Source organism: Ambystoma mexicanum, chromosome 1q (assembly GCF_040938575.1).
Source record: "Ambystoma mexicanum isolate Mex_15411 chromosome 1q, UKY_AmexF1_1, whole genome shotgun sequence".
Lineage (NCBI taxonomy): Eukaryota > Metazoa > Chordata > Amphibia > Caudata > Ambystomatidae > Ambystoma > Ambystoma mexicanum.
The window spans coordinates 1153653954-1153681043 of record NC_090922.1 but is presented as its reverse complement, the minus strand read 5'-3'; the positions used below and the strand labels follow the sequence as shown (position 1 = coordinate 1153681043).

The following is a 27090-nucleotide window of genomic DNA, read 5'->3' as shown; positions in this document are numbered from 1 at the left end:
GATACTTTTTTGGGATTGGTGAATTTCAATCAAAAGAACTTTTTTTCTCTTTATGACTAAAGGAAGATAATATGGACATACGACAATTTTAGGAAGTATTGTCCTTGTAACTCTGTTAGCGAATTATTTGGTTACACATACACAAACCGTGTAATCCTTTTATTATTCAAATTCTGGGAGCTTTCCTTTTTCTTATTTGTTAATGTTTATGAATCAAATAGTTTGACACTTTAACTAATTAAAAAATACCAGTGGAGGGTTCCTTTTTCCTCTGCAAGAATCTGTCTTATTGAATTGCTTTACTGACAACATTGAAAAATAATGTGTTGAATGATGCAACCAAACTTCTTAATTTGAACATGTATAATACTTATTAGCTACACTAACATTTTTGGGATTCCTTCTCCCCTTGGAGTGCACTGTGGGCTGACGGGTAGCAATACACGTCTTTTTCTAAAGGAAAACAAGTGTGCAGAGGAACTCTGCCATATGGGCATACGTTTTGGCAAGGGTGACGGCTGGAGCAGGGACCCAAGGTGATGGTGGTAAGTACAGCAGACACCATGTACAAGTAAATCTTGTGTCCAAATGCATGCATCCCCCAGCAGAGAAGCACCAAATGTGCACAGAAATTGATCCAACGCATGCCAGTCACAGTTAATGGCCAGTGAACACACACATGTGCCAGGGGATGCGGGTAGATGTAAAGCCATGCACATTCACCATAGCCAAAACGTGTTTCCTGGCACATGGACACATGAGAAGCACCCATGTGTGCCAAGATATTCCATGTCATGAATTGATGCCCCACCGCACCTACAACAACCAGCCACCTTGGCAGGCCAAAAGGCAATGTGCACTACCACCACCTACATGTTGGAGAACACATTGGAGCCAAAGCACCCAAGTAATCCACATGAAATGTGCAGCTCACGGACACACACAATGTTTCATGGGTATAATGCAAGCCCACAGACATGCCATTCTATTCCCAACAGGTACGCAGTCCATGGACAGTTTTGGGGCCAGATCCTCTGCATCTGGTGCACCAACTTCACCCATCCTGCACAGACCAGACCCCGTGCCAGCAGTGGCAAACAGCAGGGTAGGGCTACTGGTCCACTTCCGCCACCATCACCACCTCTGCCACCATTACCACCATTTCCACCTCCACCTACCACTGCCAAAGATGCACCAGCAAGTGTTGTGGACGTCCCTATTCCCATGGCAGCACTCAGTGGCCCCTCCACTAGCCAGCCAGGTGACACAGCAGTCACCAAAGTCACCACCGCTATGCCAGATCTATCCCCTGTCATGGGGCATAGTGCCACCTTCCTTCCTCTGTCCGGTAGCAACCCCACACTCTAAGAGTAAATATTATATGGGAAGTTGGGAGTCTAAGCAGAGATTTAAGACAACAGCTCTCCAGCTGTTTGAGTTCCTTCAAGTGAGTCTGTGTCCAGATTTCAGAGTCATACAATATTTTAGGCAGAATTTTCAAGGTGTATATCATTATAAATGATTTAAGTGAGTAGCCTCCATGTTTAGAGATGAACAAGTTTGCTTCACCTTAAAGTTGTCACATAATAAAGATGGGTAGGCCATTTTAACTTGTCATCAATATTTCCACCCAGGTAATCATAGTGGGTAACAATCTCTAATTTGGTATTGTCTATTGCACAAGAATACGCTGATTTTTTGTTTGGGGGGGAGACAAGAACCAGGGTTAAAGACCATTTTGTTAGACTTCTGTATGTTATCTCTTAAACCATTCGCGATGTAGAGTGAGGCAATCAGATTGAGTGTGTTTTGAAGACCTTTGGATTTGTACTCTAGTAATAACCTAGCATAACAGGTGAGTCTGACCCAGTCTAGGCGGTAGCCTGTTATCAGTAGAGAGTGCTATAGGGAGGTCTGTCAAATAAAGATTGAACAACAGAAGGGCCAATATGCAGCCCTGCTTGAGTCCTACATGAGTGTGGATTTGGTCTGTGAGGTGCCCGATGTTCGATATTCTTACTCTGAAAGATGGGTTAGTGTAAAGTGCAATGGTCTTTGCTAGTAGCCCAGATGGTATGCCAGATGGTATGCCATAGCTGGTCAGTTTATGCTTGAGTACCTCATTTCTCACTGTATCGAAGGCCGCAGAGTAGTCAATGAATGCCACATAGATAGGAAGATGTCTAGTGTGCCAAGCACTTTCGATGCAGTGGGTCAAGCCAAGGGTGTTGTCAGTAGTGGAATTCTCTTTCCGAAAGCCTGGTTTGATTGTATGAGAGAATATTGTGCTCTCCAACCCAGCAGAATACGGGCAAATATTTTGGCTGGTGCATCCAGCATGGCTAGAAATCTGTAATTACTGGGGTTAGAGGGTGGACCTCTTTTGTGGACCGGAACTATTATACTGTCTGTCCAACTAGCAGGTAGTTGCCCCCTTGCACAAATGGCAGTAAAGTTGTCTAAGAGTTACAGCCTGTTAGCTGGAGTTCTGTTTTAATAGGATGTTGCTAATTTCATCTGGCCCTGGGGCTCTGAAGGATCCATTTACCAGGCCATATTTTACAGTGATAGGTGGTGTGACAAATCGAGGAATTCAGTCACTTCCCCCAATGTGGGAGTCCCTTCCTGTGAGGCTAGGGAGGTGAGCCTTCTACGCCATCAATCCCTTAAAATCTCTGCCATTGAGTCTGTGGACTTGGAGATTATGCCTAGCATATATAATATTAATAACACTGCAAATTGTATTATTTGGTCAAACATAAATATAGATAAATTCAATCAAAAAACTAAAGACATAATATCATATTTCTCGCGAACACAGAATATAGACCTTTGTGAATACTATGACCAAATAGATACCATAATTGAAGGGATTTGTGAAAACACAAAAAAGTAGCTATGCTATTGATAGTTCTATTCAAATCCATGATATTGCAATTGTGTCCAGAAAGAAAGAATTTAGAAGGAATGCACTAATTGTTAGGAAGCAATTTCTCCCCTACAATGTCATTAAAAGGGACCTAAATAAACTTAAAACGGACTATAGGAATTGGATTAGACAACACAAGCAATCCATGGGCACAGTTCAATAGCACTTGAGATGTAATGCACAGTGACATTCTGATTTCCGCAAATTTTGGTCCATCTATAATCGGCACACAATGGCCCCCACTGGCAAGAATGAAATGAATCCTATTTCTACGTTGACTTGGAAGAAATAGGTTGAAGAATATACCTAAGACACTTCAATTAAACTGACTCAAGAATATTCAGGTGAAGTTTTTTAAATTCTTGCTGAAGATATTGAACATTGCATAATCAAACTTACGGTTCCAGCGCCCCAGGGCCAGACAAAGTGGCTAATATAGCTTATAAAGCAAACCCCAGTGGATGGTTAACTGTAATTGAAAACATATTTTCCTCAATAATTAGCACGGGTAACATTCCTAGCTTTTGGAAAAAAATCCATTCTCATTCCACTACATAAGAAGGGACCAAGGTCAAGACATGAAAATTAATGGTCGATTCCTTGTCTAAAACCTTTCTGCCAATTTATTTTAAAAATAATTAATAACTGGATACCGACTAAGAACACCTTTAATAAAAAAGTTTTAGACATGGTTTGAACAGACTTACTAATTTATGGAGCCTATCCCTCCTTATTCGATCTGCTTGTTTTAAAAAAGGAAAAGCTCTATACATCTGTTTCATTGATTAGAAAAAGCCTTTCTTTCGATACAGCTAATAGACATATATTATGGACAAAACTATCTTCATGGGGACTTTATCCCACTATTCTCCATTTTATGATAGCACTGTATTCAGATACCATGGTGGCGATGAGAATAAACCAGGAAGGGGTTTTGGGAGATTTTATCCCAACACATTATGGTTTAAAGCAGGGCTGTACTGTAGCCCCTGTGCTATTTCCTTTGTATTTAGCAGATCTAGATGACTCTTTGAAGGCTTTCCATAATGTCCCCCCTAAACTTGCTATTCAAGGAATTTGCTGGCTATCTTTTGCGGATGAAACGGTCATCCTTGACCGAACTCTCATCGGTCTCCAAAGCAGCTTTATGGGTCTCCAAGACTATTCCAAGTTGAATGGATTAGGTATTAACTTGGGGGAAACAAAGATTATTGTTATTAATGGTAAGAAAGACTCTAGATCTATAAACTAAATGTGGAAAATTGAGGGGACTCCAATCGAAACTGTTTCACATCATATATATCTTGGTATGCCTATCTACAACATTTTTAATAGTAAATTGATGGCCAATGATATTATGAATAAAGCCACTAGAAAATTCTATACAGCCAAGTGATTCATATCCCATAATGGGGGTTATTCTACAGAGGGCCTTCTTAAAATCGTCAATACCTACATTGTTCCCAGCACTGTATATGGACTAGACATATTTAACGATAAAGAACTTGAATGGTTAAAGGGGCTCGAAGGCAAAATCTGGCTTAGGGTAACAGGGTGTTACCAAGTACCCTGGTTAAGGCCCTCTGTAATGAATTGGGCCTTATCACTATGCTTACATGTTGTAAGATTCAGCTGAGTATTTTCCAACTTCGAATTTGTGAGCATAGTGAGAAGAATGGAAATATCTATAGCCTATTCATGGGGGATTATGGCAAAATGGCTTGGCGACATAAAAAGGTTTAATGTGGCTATAGGATTTTTATCCGATTCTCCTTTTAATATCAGCCTTGATATAAAACAGTGGAAGAAGATGGCTGAAGAATGGGACAGTATTAAAAATATTTACCATTTATTAACCAAGTCTATGTACCAAATGTATAATACTCCTTTTGATTATGTTTCAAAGAATCGAAATAGCAAAGTCCAGCGATTTAATATGAGGTTCGGTTCGACCAGTTACCTACCATGGAAAGGCAATGGGGCTGGATGGACATTCCCTATGATAATAGACTGGGTTGTATTTGCAAGGAACATATTGAATCTGCACGTCATTTGCTGACGACATGCCCGGCCTTACGAAAACTATATTCTAAAGGCTATAGCAACGTGGTCATGAAAATAACAAATGTATATACATATCAATTCTGGGCCCACATTTTCTCTGGAAGCACTACCAAGTTAAACTACATAGCATACAATATTTGGGAATTGATTATGAAAGACTATCTTAAAATTACAGAATCGATTTAGTAGACCAATGTTGCAATCAATTTTTGATTTTATAAACCAATCGTTGATTGTATTTTATCTTTTTAATATGATGTACAATATGACTTATTTTATGCAACATGTTTTATTTTTTCTTATTGTTTTTATTTTATGCTTGTTTTTTCTTCTTGGTTAAATGATATATTTACCAATGTAACCTAAATAAAAAAAATTAAAAATAATTCCCCTAGGCGTGGCAGTCAGTGGGACCTCACAGGGAGAGACTCCCCTCTTGGGAATAATGACTCCCTTTCCCATGATGAACTCCCTTCATATTATCCCCCACAGTCCAACACTGCACTACTGTCTAACCAATATGCAGATTCCTCTTACATGTAGTACTATAATGCAATACCAGAAGAAATACCTGATATTGTGACTAACGAGAGCGTAGCAGGAATAAAGCACTGGGCGAGTTAGCTGACAAGAGGTATGATGAATATGTCACAAACACAAAGAAAGGACTTTCCGGAGAAGCTGGAGAAGCCCCAGAAGTGGGTCATAAAGAGAGGTGCACTCAGAGAAGCAGGAAGTGAAGCCCAGGAGTTTCGAACTGGCCAGATAGAGAAGGCTGGGAAACCAAGGGAGAAGCGGCTTCATGTGCTTGCAAGCAGTGTTGGAAAACAAGTGACATCAGTACGCTGCCCAACTAACCGGGAGGACTACATTGATAATAGTCCCCGGAGGGACGGCCAAGGGGAGCTGAAGGAGGGCCCTCCTGTCGGCATGCCAGAGAAACCGCATGCCAGGAACAGACCCAAGGTGGTCTGTACATGGAAGATGAACACAATCAGACAAGTGAAGGAATGAAGTAGTGGCATAGAAGGGAAACCAGGAGAATACCCTTTTGTCACTGATACTGCAGAGAGACATCGAAGCGTGTCGGAAACGTTGAGAAAGAGAAAAGAAAGAACCATCCTGACCGAGTACGGGACACAGGAAAGAAATGCTGACCCAGTGGCGCAGACCTCTGACATTACAGATAAAAGAGAGAGCAAGGAGTGAGGCATAGAGAATCACTCAGGAACCCTGGAAACCCATGCCAGTGAGTGGCAAAGATATCAGAAGAGTAAATAATCACTCTGAAACCCTGCATGCTCATCCCAGTGAGGGGCAAATATATAAGAAGAGTGAAGATCACTCAGGGGCCCTGCACATTTGCCCCTGTGAGTGAAGATAACTCCGAAACCCTGCATACTTGTGCCAGTAGTTGGAAAGACGATACAAAAGTGTGGGAATCATACAGGAGCTCATCGTATTTTCCCTGGAAAAGAACAAAAGTGCAGCATAAACAAAAGTCAAAGAGAGACTTTATCTACATTTCTCAGCGTGAAAAGAAAGAGCCTGAAGAGTGCAGAGAGCAAGTCTACCAGGGCCTGCGAAGATCCCTAGAAGGAACTGAAAGAGCTATTAAAAGGAATAGCCAGAGACTAGTTGAAGATACCTAAAGGAACTGCGCTGAAAAGCATCCCAGGAGAAGGGAAGTCATTCTCCTGGTCTCTTGTTGTTTTGTCTTAGTGGGAGGGCTAGAGCAGTGTAGCTTTTTGGACGCAGTAGAGACTAAATGCTATGGACTTTAGGACTCATGACTAGCACCCTAGTTTAGTTAGGTTAGGTAGGGAAACCCTTCGCATAAGGAACGTTAGGCATTTTCTTCATTATTTGAATAAAATACTAGTGAACATGGCACATAATTTTCTGTCTTCTACTTCTGACCTGCCACAGTGGTCACCAGTTTGGCACCTATAGAATTCCTAATGAAAGTTTCCCAATTAGATTTGGAGGCAACAACAATTAGTTTCCCAGAATTAGTACTGTTTACAAGTATCCAAAAAGTCTGAGTATCGTTAGCATGGAGAGCCAGGACAAGCCTATTCCAGTCCTTTTTAAGTTGTTTTTGATAGGTTCAAAGCCATGAATGGTATGTTGTTTTCCTAGTGCAAATTGATTTAGATCTTGTGGGGCAGTGTTAATGTGATTGAGTCTACAAAGGTCTTGTCTTAAAGTCCCTTTAGAAATCAGAATGTTAGGATCATAAGCTTTCTTTGTTTTTTTTGGGAGCTGAATTATAAATTGACATTGGATTTTGAATTTTCCTAATGCTGCAGCTAGAAATAAGTGAAATTTATTTCGGAATGGCAATTCCAATGACGCTCGTCCTAGCAAAGCTAGTTTCCCCAAGCTGGGGACCATTTAATAATTTTAACTGATGTTAGGAGTCTGGTCTGCCAGAGTCTTAGCTGTTGTTAGCAGGCGGTCTTCGCTAAAAGATGTGGTGCAGGTTTTTCTAACATGGCAGATGCTTGTGTTAGGTTAGAAGACTTCCATCTGATATGGTTAGCTCCAGTATCATGTTTCACAGACCCTGTGCCATCACTGTCACACAGGGCAACCAGAAAGCAACGGTCAAAGGGTAGTGGTCACTTTCATGCAGAATTAGCACTTCTATGTCCCTAATAGAGGTTTATATTGATATTGATATTTTATTTATATTGCGCTCGTACACAAGTGTTTCAGAGGCAAGGGAAGGGAACAGGGGAGAAAAGAACAATCCTACCAGGCCCAGTGACATTGAGAACACGCAAGTGCATGGGAGGGGGGAGTGTATGGCAGGGGGAGAAGTGGAAAGTGCGGAGCAAAGGAAAAACAGATAAATAATAATAAATAAATAAATAAATAATAAAGACAACAAGACAACAAACAGTGGTAGTGCAGCCAGCAAGTGGCAAGTTTTGGGTTTAAGGCAGCAGACAGGGTAGGTCTGATAAGTGCAGGAAGAAAAAGGGGGACTGGGTACAGATACAGACCCCAGTGCAAGGGGTGGTCCGCAGGCAGTGCGGGAGGGTGGCAGGGTGAGCTCTGCCCTGTTCTGGATTAGTTGCAGAGGGGAGAGAGTAGAGGCAGGTAGATTTAGAAAGAGGCTGTTACAATAATCCAAGCTAGAAAGAACCAGAGCTTGGGAGACCATGAGTTTATGGGGGAAGGAGAGGAAATGCAGAGTACCTCTGAGGAGGTGCAGTAGAAAGTTTGACTTTTTAGAGACATCAGAGATGTGGGTGGAGAAGGAAAGTGTGGAGTCAAAGATGAGGTTAATAGTGAGTAGTGTGCAAAAGCATAATCAGTGGCGAAGGCACTGTAGGAAGAGGTCCTGGTGTATTTAACCCAGAGTGTCTCCTGGAAATCTGCTGCTAAGCATAAAAAGGCAATTTTGATTGAGTAACTTAGCCCAGTCAAGGCCTCTTCCATTTACTTTGGTTTGCTTTAAAATAGGAAAGGGAATAGCCTGATCCATTAAAGAGTGGGTATTAGTCAATGTCTCCCCAGGTATTTTGGAATTACGATCCCCAAAGACTATAATGAATATTGAATTAGAAGAGTTCTTCTCTGTTATAGCTTCAATGGTTTTGTGGACTTGTTTGTGGTCGTCAGAGACAGGGGGATTGTACATGTTAACTTTGAGCAGAGAGGACTTTCCACCCATTGGGAGTTCTCAGTGTAATAAGCCTACTAAGAAGAGATTGGTTGAAGGCTACAGCAAGTCTATATGTATTGGGCCGTTTACAGTAAGTAAAAGTCCCATTTATGTCTACCTCTGGGGTCTTGTGTTGCAGGCACTTGTATGATAGATCTTCCATCAACAGTGACAGCGTTCACTAACCATGTCTGCTGGAAAGAAATTAGGTTACCGAGATCCATAAGAGAACTTAAGCCACCTTCCAAATCATAATGGGCGTCTCCTCGTGTATTCCATGAAAGAATAAGAAAGCCAGTATTAGGGTCAGTTCAGACATCTGGGTTGGAGAGTGTTATGCAGCCAGTCCCAGTGGCTGGGGTTGGCATTGTATGTATGGTTGTGTATCCCAGTTTTGTTGACCTTTGGCCTTTGTCACTTACTGTCACAAGCAAGGGGTCCAGTGAAGTGGTTTGGTTGTTACTGAAAATGCCAACGTCCTTCACCTGCCGAGTGAGTGTAGAGGGACTGTTTTGGTTGAATGGAGTAATAAAAAGGGTAACTTTAGTTTCCCCTATATTCAGGTTACTCTCATTTATAGGTGCTACAATTGTACCCCAGATGCAAAAAATCGCGTTCCTAAATTAAAACAAAAGGAAGAATAGTGTTAGAGTAAAAATGGACCAGAGAATGGCAAGTGTCGTGTCCCCTAGCTGCTCCACTACTTGGAAGTTAGAAGTAGTGATAGTCCTCAGTGGCAACAGCGAGGGGATGTTTTCTGGTTTAAGGAAAAGATCTGGATTCTTGCAGAATAGGCTCACAACCCTTAAAAGGCAACATGTAGATGTTTGCTTAATAGCAGGGGCCAAGCCAGTCTTATGGGAAGCATTTCTGTACAGTTTGGTACTCTCAGAGAGTTCACAGCAATGGCAGTATGAGGTATTTAAGCCGGTACTCAGTAACAAATTGTGTTGGGCCATATTAGTTTTAGGAAGCTGCCCCCAAGAGGAAACCAAGGTGGATGCAAAGGGACTAGGTCCACAAATCATTGCGCAATGCCTTCTAGGGAGGCTAGGTCCTCACTCTAGGCCATGTTAGGGGTAATATTAAGGACTGGAGTATTGCTGGGATGCAGGGGTTACATAGCAGTAACGTGTGGAATGGACAGATGATATGAACGTATAGCCTTTATGTCAGGTTTTTAAATGTTGAGCTCCTGGCCCTGATGGGTTAACCAATATAGACCTGAAACAGCACCCCTTGGAATGGTCCTCTCTTATAAGCCACATTTTTGAGCAATGTCAAGCTACCAAACAAATTCCTAAAATATGGACAGAAGCGATGGTAGTCGCCATCTTTAAAAAAGGAAAGAGAGACGATATGGTTCATTACCGTCCAATTGCTCTACTTGACATCATGGGCAAACTTTTTGCAACCCTCCTTTTGGCAAAATTCCAAAAATGGGCAAGATCATCTCCTAGTTCAGATCCCCTACAAACAGGTTTCTTGAAGAATGCCAGTTCCAGCATAAACATTCTGATTCTGAACATTATAAAAGACAACATCAAGAGGGGAGCGCCGAGAGTTTTTCTTGCATTCATAGATTTGTCACAAGCGTTCAACAAAATCAGACGACCAAAACTATGGAACAAGTTAATTAACTGGAAGTGCCCAATGGAAATCTTGGAGCCAGTGATCGCACTCCACACTGACACCAAGATCAGGGTCCGCCTTAGCCAGCAGGGCCGATTGTCAGACCAAATTAAATCGGAACGCAGAGTGAAACAAGGCTGCCCACTCGCTCCGGTGCTCTTCATTGCCTTTTTGGGTGACTACCAACATACTGAATCATCAGTCTGATCATTCCCTCCAAAAATCGGAAATAAACCAATACCGAGAATTCTTTATGCTGACGACCTGATCCGTATGGATCAAACGCAAATTGGCCTCCAGCACCAATTATCCAACTTGGCGAATTATACAAGAGTCAACGATCTGGAGATCAATACAACAAAAACAAAAATTCTGCTGATGGAAAAAAACAGTACCAAAATCAACGGAAAATGTTATTGGTCACTCAACAACACAAAGATTGAGGTAGTGTCTTCCATCAAGTACTTGGGAATAATGGTGGATTCTACAAAGACCGTAAAGGCGATGCAACTGGCACTATGAAACAAAAAAAAGACCTTGACCTCTCAAACGAAATTGGTCGATAAGAAATACAGGAAATTCTCTTTTGTACCGGCAATTCAATTCTATAAATCGAAAGTTGTGCCCTCTTTGATTTATGGAATGGATGCAGCACTAAATATTCAAGCAACTATCTGGTCGAAACTTGAGGGTTACCTCTGAAAATCTGTCCTGGGGCTTTCAAAATCAACTTCTATATCAGCAATCAAGCGTGAATTAGGCCTCCTATCTTTAGCTGCATCAGTTGAGCAAAGTCAAATGAATATGCTCAGAAAAATTATAATGCCAGAGAGTCTTCCCATCTATAAGACGATTCACTTGGAACTCCAGCAAGGCCAGTGCAAAGCACTGAAAACCTGGGAACAAAATCTGAAGAGCAAGCTGACTGAATTAGCATGTATCCAAGAGGATCTGGTCCACAATCCTGAAAGAGTAAAAACTAAAATTGGGCTCCAAGATTGGATCAAAACATGTGAAAGTGCAACAGCAAACAAACTATTGGCACATTTGCCTCCGACGACGAATAAACTGAAACTATCGCTGGCTTATTGCCTAAAATTTACAAACAAACAGTACCAAAAATCTTTTATGAGAATTAGGCTAAATTTGCTACCAACTCAAGAGATTCGGACTATTCGATCATTATCAACCTCCAAAATCTGCAGACTATGTGCCGAAGACTCTACAGTGGAAACATTAAGACACCTGCTGACAAATTGTCAAAAAACAGTACATCTGCGTGAAGCCTTTCTCCTGCCGCTTTTTGGCGATACCACGCTCAGAGATGAAGAGACGTGGTGGCGTCGCTTAATTGCAGGTGAAAACTCCAGATGGGCTACAGCAACAGTAAAGATGCTGGAAGCGGCGATGAAAATGGCCACAGAGATCCAAAATGTTTGACCAAAGGATTGTGATCCGATGCCCTCTCTCAACCCTACCGGGCTCAACACATGTATTCTTGTACAGTCATGAAACAGCAAAACTCTGAGGTCAAACTTATTTGGAGTCTGTATAAATGCAAAAATTGTCTTTTCTTCTCTTTAAATGAAAAACTTGTAAACATATTTTTTAGATTATAAACAAGTAAATAAAACTTTTTACAAAATGTTGTCTGTACTCCATTTTTTTCTTGTTGCCCCTAGAGTTCGATTCGACTAAATCAAAAATACCACATTCAGATGTGACCAGGGACACTGGCGATGAATTAAAGGTTATAAGGTTCTTGCTAAATTGTTGTCGTAAAGTTTACATTTTCTTTTTTAATTTTTTTTAATCTTGGCTGTTTTGCTTTTTAGATGTGTTTTATGTTGTTCCCCCTGTTGATGCCTTACAGAAAGTATCAACATGGATGTTCTTGCTAGGGCATTCGTGATTGTGTAGTATCTCAATAACAGATGAAAAGTTGGTCATGAGTGTCGCAGATAAGGAGGAGTTAGGCATGGTGTCTCCAGCTTTACCCGTGACAGGGACGGCGGTCTTTTCTATGCTTGGTATGTCCTCAGCATTGTTACAGGCCATGTTTGATAATGGTCTTTTAAGACTGACAATAGTGTTTAGTAGAAGGGTGCGGTCCATAATTATTCTAAACATAAGGTCACAATGCTGAACAAGGCACATTAAAGTGCCAGAATTTGGGGAGCGGTGATATTAGAAGTCCCTTCCTCAGCATTATGTAATAAGCTTTGGAAAGTAGGCAAGCCTGGATTATTAGAGTCAATAAGCGTTGAGTTGAGCAGCGAAAAATGAGGGTAGCAATCAAACCCTTATTCACTCAGTCAGCTGGTGGTCATCCAGTTCATTACTCTCCAGAGTAACCATTTGTCTAGAGGGTGGCTGGTGCTCTTCTAAGATAGTGAATGGTTGAAGTGCGTGGTCATCCACTCCAGCAGCAGTGATTGGTAAGTATTTTGAGGCACCCAAGTGAAAGGTTACTAAGGTTGAAGATGTGCGGTGTCAAACTCAGGTTCAGTAGGAAGAGATTGTATTGTTTTCCACTAAGTTGCTTCCGAGACATGCCAAGGAGGTTGAGAGAGTAGAGCCAACCGTAGAGCGCTCAGCAGGTTCAGTTCATGATTTAGGAGGAAAGAATTAGTAAATTTTGGAGGCAAGGACAGATTGGTCTCATTGGTGCTCACATTGGAAATCTTATTGTTTTTAGAGGTGAAGGTTCAGGGATGCCTAAATGGATATAGAAGCCTCTCTCTCACTGAGGGCAAGTTGTTGTCGGTCGCGCTTACCAGCGGTGGCGAGATAATCATTGGAGTAGTAGTGTCCATGCTGGTCTTGTTCAGCACGAAAGAGTTGGTGAAGGATAGTTGGTCATCGGCCATTATGCCAGATGATGGCGCGACGGCGATACACTTTGCACTCTTTTCACATGCGATGCTGTCACACCACTTGCACGCTGCTTCAGTGTGGCTATTATGATTAAATATCCTGAGAATGGCTCAAAAAGTGAATAGCTCCGCAGTCACCACCCACAGTCACAGTTGGTTTGCAGGTGAGTGAAGCGGAAAGCAAACAATGTGCCACTTCAGCATGGCTTTCACGATTAAATATTCTGAGAGCGGCTAAATGAGCGAACAGCCCAGCAGTCACCAACCACAGACACAATATCAGTTGGTCTGTAGGTGAGTGAAGTAGAAAACAAACAAAGTGCAACTTCAGCGTGGCTTCCCGATTCAATACCTGACAGTGGCACAATGAGCAATTAGCTCAGCAGTCACCTCCCACAGTCACAGTATCAGCCGGTTTGCAGGTGAGTGAAGCAGAAAGTGAACAACGCATATATTGTGATGTCCAAAAAGTTCCACTCCACATTTGACATGTTGGCAGTGAACTGTACAAATCTATTTTGAGTGTTTGGCCATTTAATAAACAGCTGTGCATCTTCCCAACTACCTTTCCAAATCATCAAGTAACCATCAATAAAACATCACCAGGGGGGGTGCTGTTGCGCACATCGAGTATGGCTGCCTGAAAGGAGAGCTTCGGCTCAAACGAAATCCTGTTTTAAAATTAATCTGTCCAGTGCCGTTCCAGACGCTTTATAAAGGAAGACACATGTGACGGAGGGCCGCCTAGACAGACCCTGGAAAAATTGTGCTTATATGTGAAGTGAGTGCCGAGATATCCTACCCGAACCTTTTGGCAGCCAGGAGGCATTGGCACCGCCGGATCACGGGTCCACGGGACACTGACTATGTGCCGGAGGCGCAGAAAGCAGAAAACAGGCCGCGTTAGGGGAGGGGCGACGCCGCGACTACAACACATGGAGAAGAGGAACTCTGTGCGGTCGCCCCAGCCTGTTGCAATTTAACACCGCCGACCATCGCCTCCCACAACCGGAGCCGCGGAAGCAGAGGGAGGAGGGAGCAGAGTGCCGGCTGCGACGCCAGAGGGGCTGTGCTCCGCTCCCGCTAGGCGCGCGGCATGTGGTGCCACGGACGCTGCTTGGGCCTGCCCCCGCCTCCCCACACAGGCACATTGCCTGCGGCGCCCTGCAGCAACGCGGGCCGAACGAAGGCACGTGAGGAAGACGTGCTTACATTCCTCGCACCAAGTAAGTGAAGCAGTGAGGGAACCCCTGCCAACATTTAAGCACCAAGGTGGGAACAACACCTAATACATGGTCCGTGGTTGGGGGCACTGAGGGAGCCCCCTGAGTAAACCACTATAAGCCAGAACTGGCATTTTTGAGGAGGCACCAGGGACTGCACTCCCCCACATCCGGGTGAAGCAACAACTGAAGTAATACAAAAACTCTAAGGGGGGACAGCTACCGGTGGCCCCAGGATATCCTGCATAGAGTGGGCAAGTCAAGTGACTCCCCCCCGGACAATACTCCCACCACTCAAGAAACATTAAGAGGTGCACTCTATTAGGGAACCTAATAAGGCTACATACATAGATTTTGGCGCCATTGAAGGAACAAACAAGCGGGGGACAAAACACCCTGTGCGGGGGGGGGAATACCGATAGAGCGCTTCCTCGCCCTCCTCTCTCCTTTGGCTGAACAATATAACGGTTGACATTTCTACGTGGGAGAACACCGTCCACTCTCAAACCTGAAAACTACAACACATGGGCCGCACTGAGAAGAAGGGCACAGGAGGGAAAAAGATCGGCCCAATAGACTCCTTCGCCAGCTCCCAACTCCAGGGTGTGGCCGGGGCAGCGCGGCAGGCACCTGAAAGACAGGAGGAAGATCCTCTAGACCGCCTAGCAACTCTGGTACAAAACAGTTTCATGGTGGTCAATGTCAAACTGGATGACATAGTGGCAACAATCGGATCCCTGAAAGCTCGAGTGGAAAAGGAGAGCACACGCATTACAGAAGCGGAGAACAGGATTAATACGAACGAAGACACGATTTCACAACATGGCCGCGATATAGCCCAACTCAAGACAGAACTACACAAAACCCAAAGTAAGTGCAAAGATCTACAATCGAGATCACGAAGGAATAACATCCGGATCGTTGGGGTTGCGGAGACCTTCGGCAAGGGTGCCATGGAGAGACAAGTGGAAAACTTTTTGAAAGATATCCTCGGTGCGAAATCCTTTTCGGAGCACTTCCTCGCTTAGAGAGCCCACTGCACTCTAGCACCACCTCCAAAGCCAGGGGCTCAACCTCGCACTATAATAGCACGTCTCCTTAACTACAGGGACAGAGATGCTATACTCCGACTGTCCAGGGAGAAGGGTACTTTACACTATGAGCAAAGCAGAATACATAATTACCGGACTTCTCAGCCAGCATACAATCACAGAGGCAGTCGTACGAATTGGTGAAAAAACAGGTGCGGATGCGCAACGTGCCATATGCCCTCATCTTCCCGGCAAAGATGCAAATCCAACACGGTGGAAGAGCCTACTTCTTCGAAAATCCTGCAGAGGCCATGGCATACATGGAGGCCTCTATCCCGCTGCCTCCCAGAGATAGGGCAATTGACCAAAACGGAAGACCAAGACCGGGAGAGGAGAGGCAAGACTCGGCAGACTGACAGAGGTGTACCGCCTACCCGCCATCATATGGACAAAGGAACACTAATAAGAACGGCCTGGACACAGGTTTATTGTAAATCGAGCCATGAGTCCCTGACAGGGTCAGCCAGATGGCCACAGCAGGCGAGACTCAGGAAAACTCCACCAGTTTAAGGGAATGCCCATGGGGAAGGTTTCGAAAGTTGACGGGCAGCATCGTCAAGTTGGGGGAGATGATGCGGGTGGGGGGTCTAAATGCCATATGAGGTTTAGCTATGTTGAGCTGTTTGGAATTGGGAGGGGGAGGCAAGGTTTTTGAACCCAGTTGGAAGGGTCCTGCAAGGGTCCTGCAAGTTAAAATGTGTGGTCGCACCACTGCACATGACACACTACCAGAAAATATTGCGACAAGGAACTTTGTAAAGGCGTACAAACTTGGCTAACACTAGGGTGACGGCCCAAGGGCTGAAGCTAAAACTCCTTACATGGAATGTTCGGGGTCTGAACAAGCAAGGTGGGAGCCTGTGTCACTAGACACCACCCTCAGGTGATTACGCTGCAAGAAACACATGCACTCCGGAAGGTAAACACAGAGTTTTTGAAGATCTGGTGACAGCACAGATATTACACTGAATATTCCTCACAGGCTAGAGGTGTCCTTACCCTGATCCACCCCTCTGCAGACTTCCGTTTTGGTAAAAGCAAAATAGATGCTCAGGGGCGCTATGTCATAGTGTGGGGCAGCATTGCGGGCAGAGAGATGGTGTTGGTTAATACTTATGGGCCAAATGTGGACGACCCCGATTTCTACACAGAGGTGGTACATGAAATAGGCTACACTGGGGGTGAGCAGATACTGTGGGGGTGGGGGGACTTCAATATATCATCTTGGATATCACGCTGAATCGTTCCACTACCAAACACCAAAATCCCTGCAAAACATCTGTTATGCTACAACAAATCCTGCTACAATTGGCGATGGTAGATGCCTGGAGAACGCTACACCCACAAAAAAAACAATACTCATTCTACTCCTCAGTGCACGACACTGAGTCCAGGATAGATTACTGGCTGGTATTTACATCCCTTATGCACCAGATCAATGCCTGTGAGATGCTCCCCCGCACTTTGTCAGACCACTCCCCCATCATAGTGGACATGACACTGGAGAATGTAAAACCACCAGCTAGGAGATGGAGGATGCCACCCGACATCCTTAAGGACCCAGCAGTAGCTGACGCACTACACATAGAGGTGGAACATTTCCTTGAAACTAATAGGGGATCAGTTGAAAGGAACGCAACCCTTTGGGAAACCTTTAAGGTATGGGTGAGAGGGATCCTAATATCTAAATCCACGGGTCTGTTGAAGTCGGTCAGGGTAGAACTGGCCGAGGTGGAGCAATGTTTGGGAGAGCTAGGAGCACGGTATACAATCACACATGAAGATAAAACCCTCTCTGACATTAATAACAGTCTGCTAGAGTTTAATAAACTAGCCACTAGGGAACTACTATATATGGCTACTCCCCTTAGAGCACGCAGGTACGGTGAAGGGAATAGAGCAGGTCGTACCTTAGCAAACCTGATGAAGGCCAAGAGGCATCATACACCGATCTCCAGCATATTAGCAGGAGACAGCACAGTGACCACCAGCGAAGAGGGAATAAATAGAGAGCTCACTCGTTTTTACTCAGACCTCTATACTAATCATGATTTGAAATCAGCCAGCGATATAAGAAAGGACCTAGATAATATTTTGCTCCCGAAACTGCCCATAGAGTATAAACTTGCACTCGACCAACCCCTGATGACTGATGAGATCATAGAAGCAATAAAATCATTAGCTAACGGAAAGGCGCCAGGCTCAGACGGACTGGGAGCGGAGTTATATAAGGAACTCAATGAGGAACTGGCCCCGGTACTATTGTCGGTCTGGGAAGAGGCCATAGAATTGGGAACCCTACCAACATCCATGAGAGAGGCCATAATAACAGTGCTTCTGAAGCCTAGGCGTCAACCCAACGAGATGTCCTCCTACCGGCCCTTGTCCCTAATAAATTGTGGTGCTAAAATATTTGCTAAAATTCTGGCCACGAGACTCCTACCCAATATGCCCACGCTGCTACACCCGGGTCAGTGCGGCTTTATCCCCACCAGGTCAACGGCACGGAATCTCCGAAGATTATTTGAAGTCATGGCCCAGATAAAACCTGAAGCTCAGGCAGTGGCCGTATCCCTCGACGCTGAAAAGGCGTTCAATTCAGTGTCGTGGATATATCTATTTACATTGCTCCAGAAATTCGGAATCGGCCCATACTTTCTAAGATGCGTCAGGCTACTGTACTCTAACCCCAGAGCTAGAGTGCCGACTAACCGTACACTATCTGACTGGTTTGGGTTGGGCAGGGGCACGAGACAGGGATGCCCATTCTCTCCCATACTGTTCGCCCTCACAATGGAACCAGTCGCAGAAGCCATTAGGGAACACCAGGGACACAGGGGTATAAGGATGGCCGGCCTAACTCAGTCAATATCCTTATACGCGGACGACACACTGCTGTATGTTCGAGAACCTGATACTCATCTGGGGCCGGCAATGGAAACCATACATGAGTTTGCTATAGAACTAACAGATCCAAATCCGAGATCTTTCCCCTAACCCCTGCCACAAGGTGCCCAAACAACACACAAGGACTGAAATGGTCTCCCACTAAAATAAGATACCTGGGAATTATCGTGTCTGGGGATAAAGCCTCCCTATATTCAGAAAATCACGAACGATACGATATCCACCAAACTCGGTCTATGGGCAAAACTCCCTATATCACTTATGGGCCGGGTGGCCATATTAAAATTGTTATTTTACCGAAGCTATTATATATTTTCCCTAACATCCCGATATGGCCTGGCAGACAGTTTTTCGATGCCTTCCGATCCATGGTTGAAGAGTTTGTGTGGAGCGGGGGAGGGGCGGTCAGAATGAAATGGGAAAAAATGGTAGAGCCATATAACAAAGGAGGCATGGCAGCCCCGGACTTCGAATTATATTATCTATTGGCACAGGCCCAGTTTATCAGATACTGGTATGATGACCTGAACACCTCGCCACACATCTGCATTGAGAAACACGCAGCACGTCCAACTGACTTAAGATCTATCATCTTTGAGGTTAAAAATAAAGATGACTGCACATTTGATCCAGTCAGCACAACAGTACATGCATGGTCTAAGATCTATCGTAGGCTCAAACTGGAAACCCCATATTACTCAGAAGCCCCCTTCTGGAACTTTCCCGGCATCGCACCATCTTATGATCCTGATGTTCAGAAGACATGGGACCCAGAGGGAGAATTCAAAATTAGAGACATTTTTCGCAATGGTAAATTTATAACACTGGAAGACTTTAAGGTTGGGATGGGGAGGGACCAGTTGAAGATACTACAGTATCACAGGATGTGAATGGCCTTCAAGGCTAGATGGCCCCTGTTCCCAGATGAGCCCCCTCCACACCCATGCCTTGTTGCCCTGCACACCCGGTCGGGAACCAGTGTTTCCGGGCTCTACACGGCTGTACAGGCAAACATGCCGACAGTGAATACGATCAAAGCCTCCTGGGAAACTGACCTGGGAACAACCATAACAGATAAGGCCTGGGCGAGATACTGTGAATTGACCAAGAGGGTATCCATCAATGCAGGCCTCCGCCTGATCCAATTCAAGGTACTTAATAAACTGCATTACACACCCGAGAAAATTGCAAAATTCACACAGAACAGCCCTGACAGCTGCCAGAAATGTGAATGTGGACATGCTGTTTCATTTCATATGTACTGGAACTGCCCACTTATATATGGGTTCTGGGGAGAAGTGGCGAAAATTCTGGAAGAAATCGCACAAGTGCCAACAGATCTTACGCCCTAGAAATACCTGTTCGGAGACATAGGGAAGACATCTGAAGTGACCAGAAGACTATTTAACATAGCGTGTGTAGTGGCCAAAAAGTGTATACTGCAGAAGTGAAAGAGCACACACGCGCCACGCATAAATCACTTCCTCAAAGAACTGGCATATGTCAATGAGTGTGAGGAACAGTATTCAATGTCACTCCCGACGACAAGTAAACCAAAAGACATTTGGGCTCCGTTCAGAGTATATTTATGTGAATTGGGATCGGCTAGTAATAGCCCGACAGGGCCCTGAAATGCGCCAGCTTTGTAAATCTCATATGTCTTGTTGTAATTCTGAATTCGACATCCTGTTCCAAAAAATGGGTAGAGTGTCGTGTTGTTGAGGTGATGTGTACCAAAATTAATTTTAAAAAGTTTTTAAAAAAATAAAACATCACCAGACTCTTATTCTGTTTTTAAATGGATTCACATCGGAATAGAGTTTAGATTCCTCTAATTGTTCCAAATAGAGGTATTGTCACCCTTATAGCACTGCCATGAATCTGTCGATAGAAGCTATTCACAAATAACAAATAGTTTTCTTTCAGGGCCTTTTTCCCCACACCATAGAATAGATTAATGCAGTGTGTTGTTCTCCAACATACTTCGGGCTTATGTTGCGCTTTACAAATGTTTTTAAGATAAGATAAGTGTTTGCTTGTGGAATCATAATATACAATAAAACAATATTGAAGCCGATCAATAGCTCATTCACTGGATCGAAGTCTAAACCTTCCATTAACTGAATAGCCTAGGTTGTCTCCAATACATTCGATCTCATAGATCGAACGGTCTAAGACATACATCTATAAACTTGGATAATGGTTCTAAAATAGAGTCAATAGTAGACCTGGTGTGTTTGTTATTGGCTTATGAATTCTCGTCAGAATATAAAATGTAGGCACTGTAGGATTTTTGTTTAACCAGACTGCTTGACTACTTGCCTACTAATCCAGCCTCTACCTAATGCTTCTGCAACTTTCTCAGAGATCAAAAGTTGTAAAACTTTCCATTGGATCATGTTCAAGCTTTTCATAGCACATCACATCACTTTTTTTGTGCAATGATTTATATACACAGTAAAACCTTTCAAAAAATAAATATTTCCAATAAACACATTAGATAAAATGAATTCTGGCCTCACTGTACAGAACATTCCGCAAGACAGCAAATATCTCTTTTAAAAGTTTACATAGTTGTAAAATCAGTGAGACACTTTTACCCTCGTGAAATCTATGCCATAAACTATCATCAACCCCTTCAGAATTCATATACATGGCTTCCTTAAATAGCAGGTATTGAACGTTATCAAACATAGGGCAGTAGATCACCAAATGGCTTCCCGTTTCAATTCTTCACCTTGGGTTGCATCCTCAACACAATCTGGTTTCTACCCATCCTTGCACCCAGAATTGCCATTGTAGGGAGGAGATTAAATTAATATTTTAGGTAAGGATATCTTCTCTCATGACAAGGGAACCTAACTAAATATTTTGATAGAAACCCCCTTTTTCTCTGGGTTTTTGCATATTCTGCATAATGAGAGTAAGATTGAAGCGCATCAGCAGTTCTACACCAAACAGCTTGTAAAATGTTGTCTTCACTTTATCTGGGAATAATGGTCATTCAGTTATATTGGAACCAAAACCAGCTAGAATGTTCCCCATTGATTCAGTGAAACCCTTCAAAGATGGAATATTCTGACACAACAAAAGGTTATTATTGATGTTGTGAAAGAGTGTCTGAGGAGCCTCCTGCAGGACTTTTGCTAAAAACTTCCAGTTTTTTCTATACAACAATACCTCCTAATGATGATAAGCCAGGTTCATGGTGGTTAATCACATAAGGCACTAGACACTTTTCCATATTGTATCCTCGATAGCCTCAGAAAAACCTCTAGATCAAAGCAGGTACAATTTTCATGCAGTAAAATTTGCTAAGAGGAATAATTGAGAACGTAAAATATGTTCTATAAATCCTCTTAATCTGCAAGCACAGGGCATCAGACTTAGTTCTAATCAAAGCTTTAAAAAACAGCAGTGATGGTAGGAGTTTGATACACATAAAAACTCAAGTCTTTTAAATATTCAACTGTCTCCAGCCTCTGGTCCCCCAACTGTCCAGAAGTAAGGCTGATACCCCCTTGTTAGTGAATATCATGACCTTAGTTGTTGATCCATTCAACAATAGGTTATTTCGCGCAGCATAGTCAAAGAAGAGAGACAATTTCTTTTGTAATCCACATTCTTTTGTAATCCACAAGGAGCAGGGTCGAACAAGAGGATGTCGGCATGTGCCAACCAGTTTAATCTAACATGTCCCCAACGAACTGGAAACACTCCTGGATAATTCCACATTTCTATATCTGACAGGCATAGGTTAAAGATCACCGGGGCAGGTATACAGTCCTGTTTTACCTCCACAGATGTTTTGATTGGCTGTGTTACATGCCCCTCCTCAAACGCACTCTTATACTAGTCTTTGAATACAACAGTGTAACAAGGCGAATCAAATCCTCTCACATCATTAAACTGACGTTCATGTCCAGTAATGTAATCTGCCCTATTCAAAATAACAATTGTCTCCCTTTGTCTACTTTTCGGATAGAAATTTGCTCATTGTTGGACGACTGAAATATAGCTTCTCTTTCTGATTTTCTTACATTCTGGAAAGGGTTCAAACATAAGGCCTTTAGTTACAGGTCTCAACCATTAGATCCCAACCAGAAACCTCAAGTTACCTTCTCAGTCTACTAGGCCAGTGCAAATGGACAAGAAAAGGAGGATGGTTCTTCAGGGCAGAGGAAACTGTGCTCCGGAATGCCTCTAGTCTCACCGCTGAGGGACACTACCACAGCAAAGTAGGACCACTTCCTCGCACCCCTTGAAGGGATTGGGGCCCTGGGTCGCAAAACACATAATTATCATGAAAAACTGTGTAACACGCCTGGCACCTGCTCAGAAACCGAGAGAAACCTCACGACGGTAACTCGGCCTGTATCTTGCATGCACAGGAGCACCAACTAACACCTGCCAATTAAGCAAGGATTAAATACACCCAGCAATGGCCGCAGTGCAACATGCCGGCACCCAATAACACACTGCAAGCAGGTAACTGAAATGGTAGTTGCATTCAATTTTGTCATCCACAAAAATACAGAAACATTTCAGAAAACATTTTTCAAAATATGTGCTCATTAAACAAAATAGCTCCTCGTAAGTATAACTCAACTCCGAGCAGAGGCTGTTTGGCAGAGTCCACACCTATGCCCCCCTTTATTTTTCAGTGAAGAAAATAATCAGGTTGTGTTGTGAGCCACCCACATACCTTAATGCAATGATTTTCTGTATTAGGTTTTAGACAGACGGCCGATATTTTCTTTGCAAAGGAACCACACCGAACAACTTTGACAGAAAGTTAAGTACACAATATGACAAAAATGGAAGCATGAACCTGGTGACTTGTAAGCACGCGGAGCGTAGCTAGGACGCCCTCTGCGTGCTCCTCGTTTTTGACCACAAACGGACAAGTGTGAGTAAAGAAGTGTTTGAGGACAATAAGAACACGTGGGTTCAATTCAGGACAATGGGTGACCGGCTACAGCCAGGAGGGTAACTTTGGTTTCCACACATATGGTGTGTTGTGGGTCGCGGCTCCGCGGCGTGCAATGCCCCATTTTAAGAAATGGTGATGCCTGACTCCTCAGGGCCTTGGTAGTTCTGACCAGGCCAGCAAACACGCTGCAGAAAGAGTTCAGCACGCCTGGATATTTACTTTGGAAAACTACAGCCCAACAGGCGGGTCTGCGCACTGGTAGCAGGGCGGCCACAAAGGCGCCATTCAGCTGTCACTCGGGCCAGCCAGCCTATAGTATTAACATAAAAATGAATGGGGTCTGTGTCTTTCCCATGACCGCCAGGGTGTGAACCTGGGGAGAGGAAGCCGCGTGGCGTAGCTCCCAAAAAACACTCTCATGGGGAGCTGAACATAGGTTCCACCCAGAGTCTCACCCCAAAATAAGCGGTAGGCAGGGCAATGCAGAGCTGCAATTTGGGGTCAGCACTTACAGCTTCATGTGACTTTTTTTCTCCAGCTGGTGTCATTTAGTATTTATTATCTAAAATGAATCGCGCCCTTGAGGCGACAGGTCGCAACCTTCTCGCCCGGGCATTCATAGCGATTACCCTTGCTCGGGACGCGGGCACTCAATGTCTCCATCTTGAAAGGGTGATTGGTTGGGTGGTCTGTGGACCTCTGGCATGAAGCAGCTGCATTAACCCACCCTAGAGATCCTATGCAGATGTAGCAGCCGCTTGCAGTCACCCGAATCCACCCAAATGGTCGCCCCAATGAAAGCAACAGTAGCGACTAGACAGCACGGTGAGTTAACTGCCTGCCTGGTTCGCACCCAGTCAGGTCCGCCCACATCCTGTATCATTCACAGGGCGATGAATTACGAACTGTTACATTGGGTAATAACACCTGTTGCCACAACACCCAGCAGCGCGAGAAAGCCGCGCCGAATCGCTATACAACACAATGTTATGATAATTACTATTCTGATACATACACGTGTCCATCCAAATGCGTATTATATACTGTGCATCGCGATTCGCAATTGCAATTTGGACACTGTTTGGGACTCAAATGTTATTCTTTTCAACTTTGCAATGGGAACATATATGCGACACACAATGGCGATTCAATGGTAGAATGTTTAATGCAGCGTGAAGCTTTGACCTTCTCAGAAGCCAGGGGTAGAGGCATGGCCAGCCGAGCCGGGCTCGTCACCCGGCGTGACCGACAGTGTCTCCTCCTGTGTGCCCTGTCTGCAGCCGGGAGCTGTGCCTGGCGTGGCTTGTGTGTGGTGTGCGCCGTGTAATTCTGTTTAGCATTGTTGTGGAAGAGGGTGGCTGGCCGCTGGCAGCACCCAGGCTGGATCTGCTGCTGACCCCGGCAGCATCACTGCGTGGCAGGGCAGCAGCACCCACTATTTCTCTCATGCGACAAATCACAGAGCACCAGGGCCTGCGCGCACAGGGCTATAGCACAAAATGCCTCCAAACGCGCATCACTGTACAACACCTGGGCACCCAGGTTCACTTAGCATGAGGCCGGTGCCTGGCTGTGACATTGAGCTGCTGCAGCGTGCTAAAGGTATGTCGTCCCCCAGTGCAGAATGTAAACATGAAGAGGGAGGCGGAGGAGGGGGCGCCCGCCTCTCCAGGCAGACGTGCCACATGCACTCCCTATCCGGGCAGATCTTGCCAGCAGGTCGCTGCCCCTCTCACCTGAATCCACGCGCCGGGATGCTGCATGGCAGAGGAAAGGGGTGCGCTTACCATAGGGAGAAGGGGCTGCACTCCTCCTGGCCATCTTCCTTCTGTCGCTCGGTTCGCTCCTAGGAAAACAGGCAGGCGCGAGCTCCGGCGGTGGGCGCTGCTCCTCTTTGTGGCGGCTGTGCTGGTGGCATGTGCGGTGGATGCAGGGTGTCAGCCCCGTCGAGCCGCAGATTTGCAGGGCGTCGGGTCTGAGTGCTCGGCTGTCTCCGGGTGGGCCCCCACTTCAGGTTCCGCTACAGGCTTAAGTGTCCTAATCCACGCGTTTACAAGCTTTCTGTGGATGGCAGAGCGCTCGGATTGAAGGCAGCCCCTGTGCCCGGGAAGCTCAGCGCCGGGGCTGTACTGTGTTTTTCTCTCTCGGCCCGGTTGGTTTATCTCTGGGTATGTCTTTGGATGCCAGGGCTGTGGGTTTGCAGGGATGCCTGTCTGTGTAAAACAGCTGATCGCTAGCTGTGCAGGTTCTCCGCCTGTGGGTAGCTGTGAGGTTAAAGGTTGGGGTATCTCACAGTAGCTGAATATCGACGGCTTGACTATTGGGGGTGGGGGTGCAGGGTGTCTTTGCCCATGGGTGGCTGAGCTCTGGTGTGCCAGTGTGTCTGGCCCTCAGGATAGCTTGGCGTTGGCCAGCTTGGGTCTCTGTCTCTCTCCCTCTCTGAAGAGTGTTTGTAGCTGTGCTGTGCGAAGTGCTGAGCCGTGGATTCTGTGCAGAGAGGAGGAGGGGGCGCCGATGCTCTGCGCCGCTTGTCCCACCCTGCTCTGAACGACGAGTACAATTAACACTGAATGGAACTCTGGCTGCCCTGACCCCACTTGTCCTGTCTGAATCCCGGCAGGCCGCGTCAGAGCTTCCACGCCCCCCACTCGCCTTCCCGATGTGTACGAATCCCCCCAACACACTGTCTCCCAAGAGCTGCTACAGCAGGACACCTATAAATCCGAGCCACGGAACTGGGCACCACTGCCCGACTGTCGGAGGCCGTGCGACCCAGCAAGGATGGGACACAAGGCCAACCGACGTGTACGTCAGCATTTCAACGACAAGCTGCGGTTTGGGTGACATGCATATTTTGAAAGGTATGATGAAACGCATAACCTTCTTTTCACAATCGGTGTGCACATTTTGGAGAACAGCTTACTGTATGAGCCTTCAACACAAAAATAACATGTCACACTCGGTCGAGGTATAACTGTTCATAGCTGCCAATTTGCCCTGCATATTTCCCTTAATTTACCAATGTTGAAATGCGTCACACCCAGAACGAGCAGACACTACGAGGAACTGAGTTCCACGGCTTGCAATTATTATTGTTAATAGTTCCCCTGGTGGACATTTGGGCATGGATGGACACTGGCTGGTTTCACCTTAGCCATGAGTTGAGGAAACTAGTCTTGTTGACACTAAAAGGAATGGTGACATGGAGGGTCGAAGTACCAATGTTAAAAAAATAGACGCTGCCCTCAGCTTCAAATCTCCTACGGGGGCAATAGGCTGCAGATCACCCCCGCTGAAATTCAGCCTATTACTGAACAGTACCGTAGAAAGATAGCAAATACATACTCTCTTTCATGACTTTAGAGCGAGGAAGCGGGTGGGACTTGAGAGAGAGTTTGAGATGCTTCATGTCTATGTCAGAGAGGTGGTGGAGGTGGGACAACCATATCGGGCAGACATGAGGAAACTAAATAGATCCTCAGATGAACACCATGTTAAACTGCGAAAAATCAGAAGACAGCAGTATAAAAACTGGCTGATTTCATCTAGGCCTTAAGAGCACAAAAAGACGCAGAGCATATGTTAAGATTGGTTGCAATCAAAACACGCGTAAATTATGGGCTCTGTTGAATCATAACGCTTCGTTCGTACCAACTAGCTGTCTTGCCTAACACTGTCTCAGAGAAGGTCTGGATTGGCCACTTCTCTACCCTTTTTGTTAGACAAGCCAGATGGCGTTTGTGAAGAAGGTAGAGGGCA

At 44.8% G+C, this 27090-nt stretch overlaps 1 protein-coding gene across 1 annotated transcript in view; it reads right to left on the bottom strand.

The window, feature by feature from the left end:
* The window catches only part of SLC44A5 (solute carrier family 44 member 5), a 1500346-nt gene extending 1474471 nt beyond the window's left edge, over positions 1-25875 (bottom strand). Inside the window, exon 1 of the mRNA XM_069641896.1 lies at positions 25119-25875. Coding sequence (XP_069497997.1) covers positions 25119-25152 — 34 coding nt within the window. The 5' untranslated portion in view covers positions 25153-25875. The remainder of the gene's footprint in view (positions 1-25118) is intronic.
* Positions 25876-27090: the final 1215 nt, after the last annotated feature.